General features: G+C 33.4%; 3 protein-coding genes across 4 annotated transcripts; 2 read left to right on the forward strand and 1 right to left on the reverse strand.

Moving 5' to 3' along the window:
• The first annotated feature begins 3300 nt into the window (after positions 1 to 3300).
• On the forward strand, positions 3301 to 8897 carry LOC141666935 (GATA transcription factor 26). Of its 2 annotated transcripts, none has more exons than XM_074473191.1 (8): positions 3301 to 3794; positions 4978 to 5394; positions 5718 to 6144; positions 6492 to 6564; positions 7202 to 7308; positions 7420 to 7606; positions 7711 to 7831; positions 8250 to 8897. In XM_074473191.1, exons 1-8 carry the CDS (start codon positions 3755 to 3757, stop codon positions 8555 to 8557), a joined length of 1680 nt encoding a protein of 559 aa, XP_074329292.1. In that variant the 5' UTR covers positions 3301 to 3754; the 3' UTR covers positions 8558 to 8897. The 2 variants fall into 2 exon arrangements, with proteins under 2 accessions (XP_074329292.1, XP_074329293.1); XM_074473192.1 differs by having other exon boundaries at positions 7205 to 7308.
• A 912-nt stretch (positions 8898 to 9809) lies between these two features.
• LOC141667170 (uncharacterized) lies at positions 9810 to 11740 on the forward strand. The gene is made up of 2 exons (XM_074473558.1): positions 9810 to 10870; positions 11534 to 11740. The coding sequence occupies exon 1, from the start codon at positions 9920 to 9922 to the stop codon at positions 10820 to 10822; it is 903 nt and encodes a 300-aa protein (XP_074329659.1). The 5' UTR covers positions 9810 to 9919; the 3' UTR covers positions 10823 to 10870; positions 11534 to 11740.
• Positions 11741 to 12068: 328 nt separating this feature from the next.
• Positions 12069 to 13786, reverse strand: LOC141663872 (expansin-like B1). The gene is made up of 4 exons (XM_074469720.1): positions 13546 to 13786; positions 13204 to 13310; positions 12586 to 12897; positions 12069 to 12492 (listed from the first exon to the last, which is right to left on the reverse strand). The coding sequence occupies exons 1-4, from the start codon at positions 13676 to 13678 to the stop codon at positions 12295 to 12297; spliced, it is 750 nt and encodes a 249-aa protein (XP_074325821.1). The 5' UTR covers positions 13679 to 13786; the 3' UTR covers positions 12069 to 12294.
• Between the last annotated feature and the right edge of the window lie 3378 nt (positions 13787 to 17164).

Below are 17164 nucleotides of genomic sequence, written 5' to 3' on the forward strand. Positions count from 1 at the left end.
AATTCAGTAAATTCAGCGTGTACCAAAAAATATATACTGTACCAAATTTTTTTTTTTATATAATAGTAACAAATTATTATAAAAATGACATTCAATTTTTATATGTAAAATCCTATTAACTTTAGATAATTTTTTAAAATTAATTTTAAAATCCTGTTTCTCAATTATGAATCGCCTGTTTTATGAAATTTTAGACTTAAACTATCATCGTTTTTCAAGGTCGGATTTAATTTTACATTTAAAAGAAATCAAAGCTCTTAGAGTACACATTTCTTGCCATAATAATATCATAATTAAACTCTAAGTAAATTAACAGGATGCCCTAAAAAGGTAAAATAATATTTTCAAAACTTACTGTAAATTCACACCATCACTTGTGAAAAATATAGAAAAGAAAAAAAAAGTAAATCAAGTCAAGCATATCTACTATAGGGTGCAGCGGTACGTACATGACATGATGGGCATGCCATGACGTCAATTAGCCATACATGCTTTTCATGATTCGGCATGCTTTTTTACTATTTTTTATATTTTTTTAATAATTATTTTAGTATTAGAAATATTCAGAAATAACAAATATAATTTTAAAATATTTATATATATTTTAATATCTAAAAAATTACTAATGTAAATGTAAATGAGTATTATGATGGTATTCGGTTGTTACTGTCAACTAACTTTAATTTTATAGTAAAGTTTATTATATATTAGTATAATAATTATTTATTATATTTAATTGATAAATAACATGTCATTGGGACATACCTTTTGGCAAAAAGTATGCCATTAGGCATGTCTGAGGGGAGCCACCCTAATATACTATAACCAATATTAGGCATGAAATACTAAAATGTAGGGATACAGAAAGGTTAAAAACGGGACGGATCGATCCGGACTGGATCGAAGATCGAATTTTTTCAGAATTACGGATCAAGGATCGGATCGGCTCTATCCAATTTTAGTACCAAATCAGATCGGGTTGGACCGTTTTAATTAATATTTATATAATTTTATTTTAATTTTTCTTTTAAATTTATATACATTAAAAGATTTTGTTACTTGTTATGACAATAAAAAACTAAAAATAAGTACATGTCTTAAAATATTAAAATTAAATATTAATTTTTAAATATATAAATATCAATATTTTATCATATAAAGTACGAAGTTTAATAATTTAAACTGTAGTATCGATCTATTTTATTATATCAATTTATTAACTACTAATTTGAATCAATAAAATATAATATGGGTGAATGTGTAATATTTATATGTGAACTTATAAGATATAAAGTAAAGGTAAAATAATTATATATATGAATTCAGGTTCATTCATGGCTGGACCGGATTTTTCAGGTATTGGATCGGATCAGATCAAATATCGGATTTTTTCAATTATAAGGACCGTGGACTGATAGGATCTGGATCTTCAACCGGTAGACCGAATCCGATCCGAATTATTGGTCCAGACCGAAATTGAGCGCACCGTAGTGTAATATAATTAATCCGGTGCTTAGCCGTCCAGTTTGAAAAAGGTACGGAATTAGGATATCCAATTCTTTATTTCAATTATCTCTACGATATCTTCTAATTTTAATGCGGATAAAAGTTGGAAATTTGGACAATTTAACGACCAATCATCCAGGAAGGAGGTTTGAGTTTCAAAACTTGTCCATCTCACGGTTCAAACGACATGCCAACTTCAATGGGAGGTTGGTTGGTACTATTTGTCACTTCAAGGTTCATGAAACACTTTGAATTATACTTACAATTTGCTTCACCATTTTTCAATTTACAACTATAATAGGGTAATTAAGAACTTAAAATAGGATTAAAAAGTCGACTCATTAGTTAACATAGTTTTTTTAATCAACGAATTGTTTTATTACAACAAAAGTTACACAAAACTTACTATAAATTAAACACCATCACGAAATTTTAGACTATTTTTATTTTATACACACATGTTACTGCACCAACATTAAAATGTTTGATAATAGATTAACGCGAAAGGGCTTGAATTGTTTTAGAACTTCTGTAATTTTTATGAAGGATTTCTTGGTATCCTCATCAAATAACATAAGATAAAATATTTTCTGACTCAAGTCTACATTTAAAAAAGAAAAAATAATTTGGATGTATTTACCTGAAATCCATCAAAAGCATAGTACTAGTAGTAATTATCTTGAACAAAGATGGTAAAGGTCTTCCTTCTTACATTGGTCGCTCTCCCACGATAATATTTAAATTCCAACTACTACTAATTCAGGGATTAGTGCATAACACATCATGTGGGGCCCATGCTAGTGATCTCTTATTGGGCCACAAGTGCCACATCACTGCTTGAGGATGTGGGTTTGACAACCAATACCAGCTTCCCATGTTACACTAGAACAAATTTTAAAAAATATATATATTATACATACAAAACACCCCGGATAAATTTATTTATCAACATCATGTCACCACCCTATACACAAAAGAATTAAATGTGTACATTGGATCAATATTTCATGGATGAATAAAGATAATAAAAATTGGTAAAGAAGGTAAGTAAAGAAGGGGCCAAACAAACTCTCTTGTTTCTTACTCCCATTTTCTTGTTCACAATAATCTCTCCATCACTTTCCTTGTACCTTCTACCCTCCTTTACTCCCCTTAAAATGTAGTATCATTTTAAATTATGATAATTATAATAAAAATATTTGAACATTATCCTTTCATCAATGCTTCTCTAAAACCAAACTCCTAACCTTTTAAAGCCCAAAATATATGACTGAATTAACATTTTTTATATGAAGTTATAATTTTCAACTTGATTTATCCCCATCATGAAAGTACATAATAGACACTTATAATATATCTCGTAAGTAATAATATATTTAAAATATACGTTATATTCTATAAATATATATAAGAGGTTGTCATCGTTTTTTTAACAAAAAAAAATCTATATATTTATTTAGTAGTTCGAAAGAAAAAATTGAAAAAATATTTCTAAACACGTATTCAAGATTTATCTATATACAAATGACATATTAATGTTAAAATTGTAAGTACCACACTTTTGTTTTAATTTAAATTTCATTGTATGAGTCGCAGCAGCAAGGTCTCACCCAAATTGCAACAATATGTATTTTAAATTTATTGTTTTTTAAAAAATGCATATCACTTTTAGATGAGTACACCCTCAATCATATTAATTTAAATAAAAAATAATAATATTAAAAAAAGGAGGTTTAGAGAAATGACAATGCATAACATAAAAATTAATAAAGGGTGAAAGAAAGCTGAAACATTAACTTTGATATACAAAAACAAGAAGAAGAGGTCATACACAACCTCAACACCCCCCTTTTTCCCATTTCACCTTCCTTTTTCAACCATTTATTAGATTCCTCTAATGAGTCTTCTCTTTTTCATTTTCATTGTTTAAAGATTGCCCACTTTCAGATTTCTTCTTTCTTGATTTTTGCTTTTCTTCACACTGTTTTTCAGTCTTTAAAGGCACAAACTGTTCTTGATTTTTATTGGGCTTGAAAGCCTTTTTGTTGCAGAGAAGAACAAGCCTTGTGTTACTGTTACTAGTATAATTTAGGCCATTAAAGGGTTGAAGAACATAATCTTTAATTACAAAATATTGAAATACATGTTGTAAAAAAGTCTTTTTTTTTTGTTTGTTTCTTGAAGGACTTGTTGTTCTTCCCCATTTGTCGAAATTTCTTTGTTTTAAATCAAGAAAATATATAGAGACATGGGCAAGCAAGGACCTTGCCGTCACTGTGGTGTTACAAGTGAGTTTTTTGCTGTTGAATTCTCATTTTACCTCAAAAATTTCGATTTTTATGGGGAAAATGACTTGTTTTGCAAATTTCACAAGTTTATATACATGTTTATATGTGTAATGAACATACCCAGAATCTGATTTGTATTGTTGAGGGTGTTGAATCATTGAATATGTTTACAGCGTACCTGGAATTTTTCGTGTTCTTGACAATGATGTAAATTGTCCCTTTGACTCTCTTCTTGTACAGGACTAATGGAAATTTGGCTTTAGCTATTACCTTACTAGGAAAATGTACTGAGTCTGTGTTATTTTTTACCCAAAGTTCACTTCATATTGTATTTTTGAAGTCAAACCTTTGTTTCGAGTCATGGTTAGTAGTGATTCTGGCTCACTCTTGAATTTCCAAAACATTTTGAGAAATGTACTGGTTTTAGGATTCATTTCCACTTTGTTGAGTTCGAACTCTGGTTTATATTATAGTTCTTGTGCCGGACATAGAAATGTTGTCAATTGCCACCATGTCCTAGTTCATTCTAAATTCTTCATTCACTTATAAGCATTGCCCCTTTTCTACCGTCTTCAAAGTGTCCTGCAACTTCACTTGTTGCTAATTAGTAATGGCTTATCGTAGAAGGTACCTTTAGGACTTCAATTGTTGTTAGCAGCTCTCAAACGTGTGGTAAAAAAACTTTCCAGATGGTACATTACCCCACTCGAGCCTTCTCTAGCTTCAAGAATGTTCGAAGTCTCATTGGTTTAACCTATTTAACTAGTTCAGCCTATTAAAGTCTGGATAAGCATTTAACCAAAAAAAAGTCTGGATGAGCAATTCCTGCACCTGGAGTGGTTGTTATAAGTGTCTGTTCACTGTAAAACATAGCGTGGAACAAGGAGGCTACGCCTTCTTCAAATCACTTACCTTTGCTTTGATCATTGATTCATTCCATTGTATATTCTGCCCTTGTACTTCCAATTAATTCCTCAATTAAGTCGCCAGTGAGATGAAAATTTTCTCATGTGATCAAATGAACATTCTTCAGAAACCAAAAAAATTCCTGCTAAACTCTTGCCTGTCGGACATTTTTGGAGTGATTTTGGCAATTATTTGTTGGCCTCTATCTGCATTTTGCCTATTGCCATCGTGCTGACAATTTCATAAATGCTTGCTAATACTAAAGTTTGTAATATAGGCACTCCTCTTTGGCGTAATGGGCCTCCGGATAAGCCTGTCCTATGCAATGCATGCGGATCCCGGTGGAGAACAAAAGGAACCCTTGTGAACTACACACCTCTACATGCTAGGGCAGAGCCAGATGATCTTGAGGAGTACAGGATGCGAAGAATGAAGACCATATCCTTAAAAATCAAAGAGGCAAAGGTGCTAAAAAGAAAACAAAACCATACCAGTCAAGTAGGAGGGGCCGCCTCTGAGCGTAATCAAGGTTTCCTGAAAGGCGGTGGCCCTTCTGGAGCTGCCCTCGATTACAATCGAACTTTTCGAAAGGTCCTAGATGAAGACACAAGTAATAGATCAAGTTCTGGCTCTGCCATATCTAACTCGGAGAGTTGTTTGCAGCTTGCAAATGCAGATGCAAGTGACTTGACAGGTAGAGTGGTTACTTATCTGCATAATTATATATTGTCAACTTAAACCCTGTTGCGTTTCATTTTCTTCTGTGTTGTCTTTTTGCAAGTGAAATTTATCTAATATGAAAAAGGAATATTAAGTCCTGCACTAATGTGCAATATATCATTTGTGTTATTTCAAGAAAATAATTTCAAGTACTAAATTATCATATAGTGGCAGTAGAAGTTGTATCTTTTTGTTATCACTTTTTCTTGCTGAATATATAGATTGAAAATATCATCAAAGTGGATGCAGTGATTTTGCTAGTTCTAATAATTATTTTTTCATTGTTCATGCATGCAGGCCCGGCTCAATCTATTGTTTGGGATTCAATGGTACCTTCAAGGAAAAGGACCTGTGTTAACCACCCAAAACAATCTTCTGTTGAGAAGCTTACTAAAGATTTATATACCATCTTACATGAACAACAGTCATACTTGTCTGGATCCTCTGAGGAAGATTTGCTCTTCGACAGTGACACTCCTATGGTCTCTGTCGAGATAGGGCATGGTAGTGTTCTTATTAGGCATCCAAGTACAATAGCTCCCGAAGAGGAGTCTGAAGCTAGCTCCCTTTCAATTGAGAACAAGCACCAGGCTATCAATGAGGCTTATTCTCAACTTTCTTCTCTTCCTGTGCATACTTCTAGCAAGGGTGTTCAAATTTCAACTCCTGGAGTTGAGAGCACTAATAAGCCTGGTCCAGAAATGAAACAGGACCAACTTATAAGGTACCAAGGTTAAATTCTTCTGTAGAATATGCAATAATAGATTCCTCATTCCGTGGCACTAATACTGATACGCCTCATAGGCTATGTGTGTTTCATGGAATAATTGAATCCAGACTGCCAGTATACTTGATATTCATTTTTTACGACTTTTAGTTTTGAGATTCTAGGGATTACAGTGCTTGCAATCAGTCCCACTGCGAACATGCAAACCTGAGATCTGTTCATCTGATTAAATTATAGCGACAAAAGTTGATGAAACTTGTAATTTCTTAGTTTGTAAAGAGAGAAATGGTTTGATTTTAGGTGTTTTATACATTTTTACCTGAAAACATGTTTTTGAATTGCAGAGAGAAGATCCAGGAAGAAAAACTGCAGCTTCTTGCCAATCAGAATTCACCACTGTGCTACATAGATCTAAAAGTACCTTCTAAATCTCTTTACTATACTCGCTGACTGAGATGGAACAAATATCACATATTTTTTTTTTTTGAAACTTGAAGATAAATGTAGTAGGCTGTAGTACAACAAGTTTGTGGAATTGTGCTCATCTAATTGTTTAAGACTGTGGGTGTTTGCATTTGTACTGATATCCTTTTCTTTCTCTTCAGTAAATAACAATTACTCATGTTTTTGGTACATGTCAAGAGAGTGTTATAATGGAGAACTTCCATTTATTGGTGTTTTAGACATGAAAAAGTTTGTCTCCTATTTACTGTGCTAGAACACTTCTCAAGTCCATGTACTTGAAGGGTTTTCCAATGCATGTCAAATGTCCTCGGGATTTATGGACTCAATAAGATTGCAAATCCCGAACTTAGATGATTATAAATTTTCAGCTATTTTTGTTGAATCAAAATTCATATTCCCTGACAATTTTTGATGTCTTGGGTATTATTTAGCTATCTCATCACTAAGCTTATTCACATTCCCTGACAATTGTTTAAAAGTTGCTTGGCTATTGGGGTTCTTGTTTGCACTTACGTGATCTTTAACATATTTAATTACGTAGCTGGAATTGTAAAGTGAGATTTATGATGATTTCTATGCTTTCTATTAGCAGGATGTTCTCAATCTTGAGGAGTTTAAAAGGCTTTTAACAAATGATGAGCAGCAACAATTGCTGACGTATCTACCTTCTTTTGACACTGTCGCAATTCCAGATAGGTTTGTATCATTTGTAAATAATTGTATACTATCATACACCACTGGCGTCTTTTCGTGTTTCTTTTTGAGAAGCTAATATAGTAACATTTAATTCTTTGTTGTCACTTATAGCCTTAAAAGCATGTTTGATAGCCCTCAGTTCGCAGAAGATTTATCCGCGTTCCAGAAACTACTAGCAGAAGGAGTTTTTGATATCTCTCCTTCCTTGGGTAAAAGTGAATGCAATGGAAATTTGAAGAGGCTTGTACTTGGTGATTTAACGAGATCCAGTTGGGTGGAACATTATAACTTACTACAGGTTCAACCCCACAATTTTGATGATATGATGATGATAGATTGTTTTAGTAAATGGCTAAGTGCAAAGATTGATGATTATAACCCAATTTTGGTTTTTGGCTGTAGGATGTAAAATGTGAAAATAGTCCCGGCAGATCTTTTGTAGAAGCAGGGCCTGCTGTTGTTTCTTCTGCTCAAACAATGAAAGGAAAGAGATCACGTTACAGCCAATCTCAAAATTATTCAGGTCATCTTTCCCTCTCACCCTCCATAATCATCAATTACATAGAACACTATTTCCTATTTTCCAACAATGATGGGACATTGTTTTAAGGATGTTGAAGTTTGAGAATGAAGGATACTTAAAATTTACAGATAGAAACCTATAATGTACTTTTGAGTTTAATGAGGTGAATAACTGAATATACAAGGGAGTGAAGGATGCAACGGAAAAATGGGGGAATAGAACATGAGATGGTGTGGAGAAGTATTTGATTCAATTTATTATAGACCAGAAACAATCAATTTTGCGTTTTGATAGTGAAAATATTAGCATCAGTATTACATCATTCTAATGCGCAGGTAATATTTGCCTGTTGTAAATTGGCTTGTCTGATGTAGGTATGAAGTTAGTACTCACTAGAGTTGTTTATATGGAATCTCAGGTGGGAAGACTACAGTGAAGAGCCCAAAAAGAGTATCAATGAAGGCGAACTACGATAACAAGGAACTTGTTGACAATGATGCCACTTGCTTCAGTCCAAAAAGCCTATTTGCCTTGCCTCCTGATAATACCTCTCTAATGCTGGATTCTTTCCGGTTCGATGAACATTCTGATCAAGATCTTTTGCTAAATGTTCCGTCTCACAGTTCTTTCCCGCAGGCAGAACTCCTGATGCCGACTTCAAGTTTTAATAATGCTCAAGCTAGCACCAGTAGTAGCTCAATATACCAAAATCATGTCTGGCCCTGACACTACCTTTAAACACCACTTCAATGTTCTGAAGACCCTTGTTTATTTATGTGCCTCTGCTGAACTTTTTGGTTGGCTCATAATTTATTGCTTGGAAAAATTGCAGAAGTCTGCAAGCAAAGCTGTGTTAATTGCCTTTTATTTTGATAAAAGTCTTAACCTATACAATGCTTGGTAAACTAAGGGATGGATATGGATGGTTCTATTTTTTGTATAGGTTGACAGAGATTGTAATATATGTATCTTGACATACAGAGGAGGTGTGTATCTCCTGAGTTTTTGTATGCAACTTTATAGTTGTCTTGCAAATTCTATGAGACACCCTTTTGTATTTTTATGAGCTGAACCTTTAAACATTATAATGCTATCATATATACCTTGATAAAATTTGAATGAAAGTCATACAACTATTTTTTTTAAAAAAAAAACTGAAAGGAGAAAGTGATAAAGTGTGAAATGCATAGAGTTCTAATTTTTCATGTTAACGAAGATGTTGTACTGAGTAGAGAAAAATGTAATCTTATTCACACAATTTTCCCCTCAAAAACACAAAAGGTGAGAAACATTAGCAACTCATGCTAGTTACTATAATTAAAAAAATATTGTTTTTTTTGTCGCAGAAAGTTAAAATAAAAATTTTAATAGCCAAATATGATGGTAACTTTGTAAATTTTTATTTGAGAAAATTTTTGAAAACAATTCCAAGTCAAAAGCCATATGGTATTAACTAAAATAATTATTTATAATAATATAAATTAATGACAATATAAAACTTGGTGAATTTGTAAAATTACCTTTTTCAATAAAATTGATTATAATTTTAAATTTAAGTGTACATTTTTGTGAACAGGTTAAACAAAAGTACCTTAAGGAAATTGAGTATAAATTTAGCTAACAGTTTTCATGGTCAAAACTTTGTAATTTATATAAATTATGTATAATATATGTATCCTACAATTTTTGAATAAAATTTCTCTAGTTAAAAGTGTTTTTATAATCGCTTTAACATATACCTTATAATAAAAGATTGCAAGCTGCATAATGTCCCATAGCTGAGCATGGATTCCAGATTCGAATACATTCATAGAGAGTTCTGAACGAATTCATATGACGTGAGAGAGTTCGAAGAGTTTTAGAAATTTTTAATTTTTTTTTTCAGTAAGCAATTTTTTCGCCTATTTTTACAAACATCTTATTTACCGTTGATACAAAAAGGCGGGAAAGGGTTGTGAGAGTTACATTTAATAAACGTTATAAAAAACGCGGGAACCACTTATAAAAACCCCCAAATTATACAATTACAAACCCTAGAAAAATTAATCGATTTCCCAGACATAAAATTGGTCAAATTTTTCTCGATTTATGGATGAGGATCCGTATGAATCTATCACCAAGGACTGCCAAATCACCATTTCCCAGGAACAGAAGCTCCGCAAATGCGGGTTCGCTTTCGAACCGGAGCGAGAAGAACCGGAGTTGCCGTGTCCGGTTCAACTCACCGGAATAACGATGGTTTCGCTGCCGGAGAGTAGTCCTGAGTATGTAGAAGAAGAAATCTTTCATACGCCTCCGGAGCACCATCAGTCTCGGGCTGTGTCTAGCTCTGATGATCCAGGACCCGAGATCCGACCCGGAAGTCATCAGGCGGGTCAGAAACATGACGGTGGTGATTTTGTTGAAGATGTTGTACGTGGTCATAAAGTGAGTGAAGTTGAAGTTGACTTGAAGACAAAACAGGTTGACTCGCAATTTACGAGCCGTAATGATTGTTTAGGTGAGAATGAAGCAATTGTGATTGAAAGTGAGGACAATGAAAGTACGGAAACTGAAGTAGTTGACTTGTCGGTTGAAGAGAATTGCGTTAATTTGGGGGAGAGGGTGAGTGAGGAGACGGAGAATGTGGTTGAACGTGAGGAATGCGTGACTTCTAGAGGGCGATTAGGTCGTAAGAATGTTGAGGATCTAGATGCATTTAGATATGTGTCTAATGGAGGTGTTGGTACACGTGGAGGGACGCAAGATGTTTCTGGGAAGCGTCAATTGCCAAATTCGTTTAAGGAGCCAGAAGAGAATGAAGGGCTGTGGGTTCCTCGTAGGTCTTGGAGGGATACTGAGACATTTAAAGGTCTTGTATGTGCTGCAGCTGCGAGAATGGATAGTGGTGATAATACTGATACAGATTACATGAAAGTTGCTAAGGAGCGTGGTTTGATATTTTATCAGCCTAGGTGGTGGCCAAGCGAGGGGTTTGATGTCATGGATTGAATGTTATGTATGATATAGGTAGTCATAGAGAACGGTCACTATTTGAAGGTAAAGCTTAAATGTTTCTGAAGTAAATCATTGTTTCTTTTACCTACAGTTGTTAGAAGCAATCCTTATCTTATGTTACAAGAATGTTATAAAGTAAAATGCTTTTTGTTAAATAGAATTATTTTTGTTTAGTAGGTGGCTTATATTTTTATTTTTTTTATGTAAAATATTACGGGCTTGTACAATTTTTGTGATGATTTGCATTATTTGATTAATGTTATAAGAAGATTAAAAGCATAGATTAATTGTCTGGAATCTGGATTTTCTTTAGGTGTCTTATCTTGATGGTTTAACTTAAATCTTATAGCTGCAGAAAAGAGTTGGTAATTGAGAATCATCAAGTAGCTGCAGTCTGGTACTCGACCCTTTTGTTATATAGATATGGTTCACCTGCTTCTGTTTTTAACCTTTCTCTGTATATAATAGCTGTTTTAAAGTTTGGTATCCTTGCTTTTTCTTTTTTGATTCAACTGAAATGTTAAATTCAGCGCTAGTTGTCTTAACCAATTTGCATTTGAATGTGAAGTGTAAATGGTGGTAAAAAAATTTGAATATGATGAAGATACAAGATTGAGAAACTACTAGACTTTTGTGCTAAATACCTTAAACAAGAAATGATTGTAACTTTTAAGTATCTTAATTAACTCGATTTGATTAATGCAGGGCGATAAAAACCAAACGTACCTAGTGAATACCTCTTGTAGAGCAATGGGCCTGGGGTGGTTAAGTTTTATGCATACCTTGCCTCTACTTCTAGAATAAGATAGATTACCACGTGCTATAATGCCGGATAATAAAATTCATTTTACCTCATGTTGGTGTCCTATATACTTGCTTGTACGCTTTGGTTGAAAGCCTACTAATATATACCAGTATTGAAGCAAAAATTACATTACCAAGTATGATGTTACTTTTATAAAAGTTTTATATGTGTGTGCGGCATAATTAAACAATTAGTTGGATTCTAGCTATAGTAGTATTGTTTTGGAAAAAACTTTGAAATAAGGACCTACAATACAAGGTCTGGTCCGTGGTTTCAGGACTGTTAGGTGCTTCAAAGTAGAGGTCATTCCCTAAAGTTACTTAAAACCTTGGTAGGCAGTTAACTGGTTTTAAGCAAAAAACATAACATTGTATGGAAAATCTGAATATGTTTTTCTTTTGGTTCTGATGTACTGACATCCGTTGACATAAGCAATAGCTGAAATATCTGACATATAATGCTTTTGAGGGACTTACATATTTATTTTCACCAAACAGATTACATAATTATTTGACACACCCTAACACCAACAACCTGAAAAACACTCACTAGAAACACAGGGAACTAGGAAAATATAAGAAAGTACAGGTATGCGGACGAGATAAGCAACTATTAATATATGATTTCCTAGCGACATGTGGGGATATCTAAATTAACTTTCTTAGTTAAGCTGAATGGCAGTGTCGTAAGCAACTCCAGCCTTCCAATCAGCAGGAATTGCACCCCTCAGTTGCACCAACTTTTCCCCATAACTCCCACTCACTTGGAACCTCAAGTTCAGAGGGCCCTTTGGTGGATTAGGCATGTCCCATACAGCGCCGTAAGCATGACGCATGGCCCTCCATTCCTGGCACTCCTCCTGCGTCCATTGATAAATGTTAATGTCAAGAAACATATCATTTTTGTGAGAAAAACAGATTTTAGATAGTAACTATTATTACAATAAAATTACCTGCCACAATTCTACACATGTGATGTCATTTTTGCCAGCCTGGTATATTGGTACTACGGCTAGGTACTCTGGGTTCCTGCTATGTTCATGGACTTTGAACATGAGATTGTAACCTGGATGTTGGCAAGAAATTCTCTTGTATTCTATGTCAACTACCCCATATGCGAAAAGCTCTGTGGCCATGTTTGGAAGAGCCAGTTTTGAGTAGGCTCGTACACTAAGAATGAAGTCTGTGTGGTCACCTTCACCATAGTCTGTAATCACTAGCTTCACCCCTTCATCTGTGCAATGTTTTGGAGACTTGCACCTTACCTACATGATTATTAATAAAGATTTTACCATTAGTGATTAGTGAATATATTCCTAATAAGAGTTGAACTCGATGACTGATGTTGCAGTATATATTTCTTTGGCAAGTGATGTTGAACTATTAACTTTGATAAATTTTATAAAGAAAAACTTCAAGTAACACACCGTCTGTTGGCTGTCAATTAATGTTGAAAAGAGAACTCCTTCTGGAGTTCACTGTTTTGGACTTGTTTTATTTAACTACCAATTTATTTGCTATCATTTGACATAATTACAAACTCAAATGCTCCTATGATTGACAGTGTCTACCTGATAGCATGCCCCACAGCCAGTTCCATTCCTGTAAAGCCTAGAGACTCCAGTCACTTCACCACCATTAACAGTCCTTCCATATCCGGCAAACCCGCAAGCTCCAGCTGACAAACATGTAGAACATTACTTCATATATACCAAATTTATGATTGCATTTTGTGCATGTATGCATATGTATATTAGTGTGCATGCATGAATGTTCAAATAGAGAAATATGGCGTGCACTCGAAATTTTGGCATGTGACGAAATTATTAACTACAGAAACCCTGCTACATTAATAACATAAGCATGGTTGTGGATAGATGCAGAGATAAAAGGAAGACAGAATGTATCCATACTTGGAGTCCCCAAGCAATCAGGGCTGCCATAGTAAGTTGCTCGAGAGGTGATATAGGTGTCTTGGCAGTAACAAAGAGCAGGCAAGAAAACCATTAGAATGAGAAAATTTTTTTGAGAAACTTGGCAACCCATGTGTAAGTCAAGGTTGGTAATAACTTCTTGGATTATAGTAACTGAAACAAAATGTATAATGAGAAGATGAGCAAGTAGAAGTAAGATATTTGGGGATGTGAAGCTTAGAAGTGAAGTCTAGGAATATTTATAGTAGAAGTTGGGAGGCGGCTATTATCATGTTGGGGCAATGCCACCTTCATTTCCCACTAGAAAACTAGGAGCCAAGTGGATGTAGGGATTATATTACATATGCATGAAAACAAATGGACACTTTGATCGACTATATCTAATTTTATGCTTCTGTAAAAATTTAAAAATTTATGCAGATGGTGCTGTATACTTCTGTGGACATTAGGAGGATGAAATATGATATTTTATCCAGAATTTAGGCTTATCAAATGTTTAAGTTTTATACTTGACATGATAATTAGAGATTAGTTGGCATCTGCAGAAATTTGATTGTCTTGCATCTGTAGGTATTTTGGAGAGGAATTTTTTTCTTTTTCCCGAAAGTATTTTGGAGAGGATTGTGTTTGTACATTCAGCATATTAGAGCAAGTAGTGAGTCATTGTAATTTGTGATTTTTCTACTTTTACTTGCAGTTAAGTGGTTTGATATTACATGGTTTTTGAAAAATGAAAATTATACCAGTTGTATTCTTATTCAGGTAATGGAGTCAAAGGGAACCTATAAACTGTTGATGTAACAACCGGATTATCATTAACCCACCAAGCACAAGTTGCCCAGTTTGGTAACGATCAACTGCAAATCCTGTCATTGCAGAGTCAATTATGATAGACTTGTTACTCGTGTTTATTATTCTTTTTGCCTAATCGCTTTATCACAATATCTACAATATAGAATTCCTTGGAGCTGGCTTAGCTGCATAGACTTGGTCGAGGTTCTATAAGAGTGTTTGTGTATCACTTTTAATCTTTACATTTTTATACATCCCCCCTGTGTTTTATCCAGAGTTCTTTTTAATACTTTTAGAGGTATATTCTGTTCGAATTTCGAGCAGTGAAAGTGTTTCATAGTAATCACACTAAATAGATGCAGGTGAGAACTTGACACCTTGTGAATACGGAATGAGCTAAAAAGGATCTGCAATTTTTGTAATGCAAAATTGCAAATGATGTTTTAGGCGCCTCTTTCATATTATAATCTGTACTTTGAGGATAGTGGTCTTGAGGGCATGTATTATTGTATAAAATTAATATGATTGTAGGGACAAAGCCCCTTATAAAGAGAAGAACCTCCCATAAACACGTAATTAGGAAAATAAACCCGCTGATGAGTGGAGAATTAAAGTGGTATGCAGTTGGACAACTCTGATTTTCTTTTAAAACTGACCAGAATTGGAGAGAGAGATCGATATAATTTGCAGTTTGCAACTTTAGTAGGATAAAATATCTAAGGTATTTGAAGTGGAGGTGTAGTTTCTTAAAACGCGTTCAAAAAGGCATATGTCAACTATCAAAAGATTGATAGCTAAGCTAAATCAGAATTAAGCTATGTCAAAACAGGGGTTTGGTGAAATTTTAAATTAGCCATTTGAATCATGCCAATCAGATGCCAGATACCTTGAGTTTAATCATTACAAACATTTAATACCGGTATTCAAATTAGATTATTAGTTTAATACACGCTTCTCAAAAGCCGGGATCTTTCGTGAGATTATCTCTAAATTCCTATTTTCCCCCCACGAGCTTGCATTCTTGTATGCCTGTTGTAGCGCTGCCGCCTCGTGATGTTTGTCAGAATATACTACTCCCGATTTATATTTAGGGCCCGTTTGGCGACTAACATATAAGTTATCAATAAGCTCGTAAGTGCTTATCGACGATTATTTGTTGATCCAACTTATAAGTCAGATTTTCAATTTATAAGTTGATAAGTGGGATATTAATAACGACGTACTTTTTCTCAAATTTATTTTGATATTTCGCTTTTTTATTAAATTAAGTTTGTAAAAAATATATTTTTAAATGTTAATCTAATCTAAAATTCACGAATTAAGACAACTATATCTGAAAATTATTTATTTTGATTTATTAAGTAAAAAAATTTCTGATTTATAAGTAGGATTTGTTGGAAAAACTTAGAGGAAAAAAGACACCTACATTTTTGCAGAGAACTTGTACTGCTATATTTCTTGTTTTCTTTTCCTCCTGTAAAACTCAAGGTAAACTAGCCATTATATAGGCTTTACAAACATATTAAAACTAACTACTACTAAAACTAACCACTATTAATTAATGGGTAAATTACATGTCCATAATTTACTCCATAACTCCACTAGCCCACTACTAAACAATTATAAAATAATATTTTTCTCTAATAATTAATCTATTGCTAAATATCTAATAATTAAATAAACAAATAATTAATAACTAAATTTAAGATTATTCCAACATTCACCCCATAATCTTAAATTTACGAAGCACTTTCTCTTCGCCTGTGATGCACTTCTCACCACCATCAATTTTGATGCACAATCTCATCAAAAACACTTTGGAGCACTTTCTCTCCAAAAACACTTTGAAGCACTTTCTCTCTAAAACTCTAAAGAAGTGGTTCTCCCTCGATCAATTGTGCCATCCTTTCTTCATCATTCTGAAATCTACAATTCTTTGCCAGATGCCCATATTTTTTGCATTTGTAGCATTGTGGCTTTCCTTTGTACCAGCAGTCTTTTTCTTCATGTCCCATCTTATGACAATGGTTGCATTGAACTTTGTTACATGTGCCTTTTGAGGATGAAGCTTTAGCTAATAGCAGTCCCTCATTTTTTCCTCCAATTTCTTCCTCCCTCATTGATCTCCTTTGAATAATGGAATAGAGACGGAGAAATTGTTTGATGCCATGGAAAATATTAAGGATAATATATATATATGTATATATATGTATATGTGTATTTTTAGAAGAGTTTTATAAGCCCTGGATCATATGGCTCTGATGCCAATGTTGGAAAAATTTAGAGAAAAAAGAAGACACTTACATTTTTGAAGAGAACTTGTACTGCTATATTTCTTGTTTTCTTTTCCTCCTGTAAAACTCAAGGTAAACTAGTCATTATATAGGCTTTACAAACATATTAAAACTAACTACTACTAAAACTAACCACTACTAATTAATGGGTAAATTACATGTCCATAATTTACTCCATAACTCCACTAGCCCACTACTAAACAATTCTAAAATAATATTTTTCTCTAATAATTAATTTATTGCTAAATATCTAATAATTAAATAAACAAATAATTAATAACTAAATTTAAGATTATTCCAACATGATTATTCAAATACTTATATAATTTATAATGATTCGGCTACTTATCACTTATAAGTCAATTATTTGTTTTAAGTCATAGGTTACTTATTTTAAAATTTTCCAGACGGGCAGTTACAGTTGTTTTTGTACTTTTCAACTTTTCATTTAAAAGGTAATGTTGAAGTTGGAATGACTACGGCATTCATCGTGTAAATCAACAAAAATGACT

This window comes from Apium graveolens, chromosome 6, assembly GCF_009905375.1.
Source record: "Apium graveolens cultivar Ventura chromosome 6, ASM990537v1, whole genome shotgun sequence".
Lineage (NCBI taxonomy): Eukaryota > Viridiplantae > Streptophyta > Magnoliopsida > Apiales > Apiaceae > Apium > Apium graveolens.